Source organism: Mandrillus leucophaeus, unplaced genomic scaffold (genome assembly GCF_000951045.1).
Source record: "Mandrillus leucophaeus isolate KB7577 unplaced genomic scaffold, Mleu.le_1.0 Scaffold156, whole genome shotgun sequence".
NCBI lineage: Eukaryota > Metazoa > Chordata > Mammalia > Primates > Cercopithecidae > Mandrillus > Mandrillus leucophaeus.
The window spans coordinates 3,031,023-3,036,585 of NW_012101543.1; the positions used below are offsets into that span (position 1 = coordinate 3,031,023).

The 5,563-nt window shown below is 35.0% G+C and overlaps 1 protein-coding gene across 1 annotated transcript in view; it reads left to right on the top strand.

Annotated features, from left to right (window-relative positions):
- PLEKHA5 (pleckstrin homology domain containing, family A member 5) overlaps positions 1 to 5,563 on the top strand; it is a 147,930-nt gene that overhangs the window by 17,806 nt on the left and 124,561 nt on the right. Inside the window, exon 6 of the mRNA XM_011975468.1 lies at positions 1,803 to 1,918. Within this exon, the coding sequence (XP_011830858.1) occupies positions 1,803 to 1,918 (116 nt within the window). The remainder of the gene's footprint in view (positions 1 to 1,802; positions 1,919 to 5,563) is intronic.

Consider the following 5,563-nt stretch of genomic DNA (forward strand, 5'->3'; position numbering starts at 1 on the left):
TGGAAAAACCCCGTCTCTACTAAAAATACAAAATTAGCCAAGTATGAACAGGAAAGGTATAGTGGTGAGGTTAAGGGGTTGTGTGATGGACAGCCTCAATGAGAAGGTAATGTAACTTGAGCAAAGACCTGAGGATAAGAGGGGAGTATTTTCATATTTAAATTAACTTTATCAAAATAAACTTTTATCAACAGTGTAAACCAGAGAAACATAATTAAATATTTTATGATGTTATAACAAAGGTTAACACTTTGAAAATTTAAAATTATAACTTTATGAAGTACACATGTAGAGGTGCATGATAGTAGCACTATTATTTGGCCATGAATTTAAATTTTTTTGTTGTTTATCAGTTTAGCAAATGTTTATCAATTTGTGCTATTTGTAGGACTTTTTTCTGCGTTTTTAGACTCTTAAAAAATACTAGAATGCTAAAATAGCAATAAAAGTGACCATGCATGTTAAGTATATTTTCTCTGCAATTATTTGGTTTAGTTTTAATTTTATCTGTAACAAGAATAGTAATTGCTGTTTCACTTTCTCTCTTCTGTGGTATTGTTTCCTCTGAATGTGTGAGCTGCTTCACTGCTAAGTTTGTTGACATTGATGCAAGTGCTTATCAGAATGGTAAGTAGAAACTTTATAGACAATTATTGAACACAAGCATGGAACTTAAAGCTAGACTGCGTACTTTGACATCATCTAGTAAATATTTCCATTTGACTGATGGCGAGCATGGGTGGGGACTCTTAGTGTCTTGAGTCATGGCTGGAACTGGATCGTCTTGACACCAGCCCCAGTGTTCCTTAGATTGATCACAAATATGGGCAGTGGTCTTTATTTTTCCAAAACCCCACTCAGAGGGTCCAGTAACACTTTGTAGGTGGTTTTAATTATCTTAACATAGAACATTTGAGCAGTTTATTAAGGAACAGCTCAAAAAGGAAACACCATTTTGGATCATTTATAAATCTTTTGTGTTTGGGTGTAGATATCTTTAAAGGATCCTATAAAATACAGCAGTGCCTTTTGACGCCTAAAGAAATTGGTTACACAGGAGGGAAATGCCATAACATGTACATTCCTATTAATTTTGTTGCTGGTTGCTGGGAATATTCTTGAATAAAGAATGTTTATTCTTAAATAAATATTCTTATTCTGGGCATGGTGGCTCACACCTGTAATCCCAGCACTTTGGGAGACTGAGGCAGGCAAATCACTTCAGGTCAGAAGTTCAAGACCAGCCTGGCCAACGTGGCAAAACTCCGTCTCTACTAAAATACAAAAATTAGTTGGGCATGGTGGCACATGCCTGTAATTCCAGCTACTCAGGATGCTGAGGCAGGAGAATTGCTTGAACCAGGGAGGCAGAGGTTGCAGTGAGCCAAGATCGTGCCACTGCACTCCAGCCTAGGCAACAGAATGAGACTCTGTCTCAAAAAAAAAGAGGTGTGAATTGCAGTAAATGGAAGTTGTTAGAAATGTGGAGATGGAAGAGGCACCACTAAGTACTTCATTTCTCACCTCCTTTCCTTTCCATGCCCTTTTTTTTTTTTTTTAATTTTAGAGTGTGCACACAACTAAAAGAAAAAGGGTAAAGTTAGGGGGGAAAATTAATATATATTTTTCAGGTTAATAGCTATATTTTTCTTGATTGATTTCCATATCTCATATAAAAGATAAGTCTACTTACTCTGAAATTTGATAGCAATGTTCTATGTCAGGAATCACTTATCTTTTTTTCTTTTTCTTTTACAGAATCCTATATTTTTATTTAAAATGATCGTGTCATTTTCAATCAGGCAGCCCATCCAAACATGCGGACCTATTATTTCTGCACTGATACAGGAAAGGAAATGGAGTTGTGGATGAAAGCCATGTTAGATGCTGCCCTGGTACAGACAGAACCTGTGAAAAGGTAAAGGCTTGTAGAAAAAAATGATGATTATTTCCACTTCTGTTTTATTCCATGCCTTGCAAGTATTTCACTGTCATAGTACATATCATTTTAATAGTCATGGTATGAAATCATTTTTTCCTCAGAAAGCAGGGATCAATTCCTGTTCTGAATTAAATTAATACACATTTTGTTAGTTTGCGATACCACCTACATTTTTATTCCACTTTTCTTCTTTTTCTTCTTTATTCATTTTCACCTATCAGTGTACTGGGGTGAATGCAGAATCCTAACATTCAAACTGAATGTTCTTTCTTCTTACAGAATTACCTTTAATTTCCGGTGAGTACGTTTTTAATTGTTACCTTAAAGCTACACAGATTTTTATCCTTTGAGATAGTGTTTTTAAGATTCTAAATCTTAGAAGAGAGTTTATTTTTATGAAGTTAAGTTGTGTTTTTCTATAATAGTGTGTTGATATTTCTAAAGTGTAATAAATTACAGTAAGAAATTTTGATAGTTTCATTTTTTCAACATTTCTGATTAATTTTTGCTTTGTAGTGAATGTCTTCAGAAAATAGTTCATCAAGCATTTAGATTGGTTCCAAATAAATCCACTTCTTGATGAATTGTGCCTTTTTTATATTGAAACTCCACTATTCAGATTCCTTGAATAATATAGATAAGTGCTGTTAAAATTGACCCATGTGTTTTTCCCTGCTTGAAGATATGAATCATTTTAATATTCTTCAATATATCTAGCTAGAGGAAATCTGATTCTCAGACTACATAAATACAAGTAGTATAATGTGCTTTTTAAATATATATATATATATATTCCTGTAATTTGAAGAAAAAATTATGATGCAAGTTAATTTTTCTTCCAGTCAGTGACAGCTCAGCACGTATCTTATATAAGAAAGATGCTATTGTGCAAGTTTAGGCTTTTTTCCCTCTTCTTAGGAAATTAGGGATTGTTACAATATACGTCTAGTCCTTTGTTTTCCTTATTCTAGTGTGCATTTTAATAAAGTCTTGGCTTTTTGGCTGTAAGACTTAGGTTGATGCTGTGTATTTGTGCTATTTTTGTAAATATCAAGTCTAAATCAAGTTACCCAATCACTAGTAATTAGAACTGGGGAAAAACTGAAAAGAAAAGAGGGTCTAGGATATAGCTCTGGGACATCTATTTTTAAGAAAAAACACTTTTGCCACATGCATATTCCAGGATGAGAGCAAATAGAAGGAAAATCTGTTTTTGGAGTTACATGTGTAAAAATTACCTGAGTAGCATAAAGATGAGGTGGTTAGCACTGATAACAAGAGAAAATGTGTAGGTGAAAAGAATTCATTTAAAATCTTCAGGCTGACATGGTGGCTCACACCTGTAATTCTAGCACTTTGGGAGGTTGAGGGATCAATTGAATCCGGGATTTTGAGATCAGCCTGGGCAACATGATGAAACACCATCTGTACCAAAAATACAAAAATTAACCAGGCATAGTACCACACTCCTGTAGTCCCTGATACTCAGGAGGCTGCAGCATGAGGATCACTTGAATCAGGAGGTTGAGGCTGCTATGAGCTGTGACTGTTCCATTGCACTCCAGCCTAGGCAACAGAGTGAGACCCTCTAAAAAAAAATAAAAATATAACTTCAATACTTTAACTTCCAAGCAAAATTGTTAAGGAATTGTTTAGAATACAGAAATCTGTATAATAATTAAAATATTTCTGTCCGAATAATTTCAATATTGTATATTATACTTTTCTCCGAATTTCAGCATGTTTCTACTTTATTTTATTAAATTTCCCACTCTAAAAACTAATAATTACCCATAATTTGGGATGATAAAGATGACAATTGTTTGGCTTGTCTTTTGGCAACCTGATAGTTCACTGCTTATGTGCTTATACAATTTTCAGCCGTCTGTGTTAGTGTAATCTACTCAGACAAGGTTTATTAATACCACCTGTGTGCCCAGCTTAGCGTCCATTATCCTATAGAAATTACATGTTTTCTTCTACTCCTAGTTGTTGGAATTTTTATCCCACCCCATTAGATTTAGTCATTCAAAGTGAAAGTCAGTATAGAGAGATTTTGTTTGCTGGGTTTTAAGCTAATGCACTCATTTTGCTGTATGACTCAAATACTTAAAATATTTATTAGAGCATATCACTCTAATAGAACATCCAGTTTTTAACTTGAGAGTTCATTTTCCCTAACTTTATAAAGTATTTCACCTGTTCACTACAATGTCATAGTCTCCTAGTGTGCAGATCATTGATGGCCAAAATAAAATTTAAAAAATCTAAGTATAATATGGATTCTCTGAATAATTTTCATCTCTAAGCCCATTATTTTCATTTTATATATCTCAGTGTATTTTCTGCAATAACTTAAGTGTCACTTTTTAAAATTAGATCACAAGTTTTACATTATTTATGGTACCTTAGCATACTTTTCTGAGTCAGCTTTATTCTATTTAGAGAAAAGTCATCATATGTGTCTTTTTGATGACTTTTTCAATGATAAATCTTGGGGAAAAAGAAAAAAAAGCGCACCACAGTTTTAATTTAAAATAATAGCTTTATGCTGAGCATGGTGGCTCATGCTTGTAACCCCAACAATTTAGAAGGCCAAGGTGGGAGGATTGCTTGAGCCCAGGAGTTCAAGATCAACCTAGGCAACCAGTGAAACCCCGTCCCCCAAAAAATTTAAAAATTTGCTGGGTGTGATGGCTTGTACCTGTAGTCCCAGCTGCTCAGGAGGCTAAGAGGGAAGGATCACTTGAACCCAGAAAGTTGAGGTTGCAGTGAGCCGTGATCACATCACTGAACTCCCCGCTGGGTTATAGAGCACGAAACCTTGTCTCAAATAATAATGATAATAATCATGATGGCAGTAATAATAGTAGCTTTAGATAGACTACAGTAATTATGTTTTAAAAATCTTTTCAGTTATTTTACGTTTAATGTTAAAACTCCTGCCCTCCCAAATAGCAAGGATACACGTGCTTTTAGGATAAATTTTCTATGCCTTCTTTGTGTTGTTCTTGTTTTGAGATGGAGTCTCACTCTGTCGCCCAGGCTAGAGTGCAGTGGCACAATCTCAGCTCACTCCAACCTCTGCCTCCCAGGTTCAAGCAATTCTCCTGCCTCACCCTCCTGAGTAGGTGGGATTACAGATGCCCACCACCACGCCCGGCTAATTTTTATTTTTTATTTTTCATAGAGACTGGGTTTCACCATTTTGGCCCGGCTGGTCTCAAACACCTGATCTCAGGTGATCCACCCACCTTGGCCTCCCAAAGTGCTAGGATTACAGGCATGAGCTGCCACCTCTGGCCAACTTTTATTTTTCAGGAGAAAGAAGCACATAGTCTATCTTAGTAAATTTTCCCAATTCTAATATTGCCTCCAATCTAGAAGCTATGGTTTATATCTAACCTAAATATATGGATGGTTCATAAGTTTACTCCAAGAAAGATAGTCACCTTTTTTTTTTTTTTGCCTCAGTGACCATATTCCAAACTTTCTAGATATCTTCATCTATAGTTGATTACAGATATATGTATGTAGATCTACATCTTTTCCACACATCATAAACATTGACAGCATTACCAAACCTAGTTTCTGATAGAAGCATTTTTATTTATTGGAATA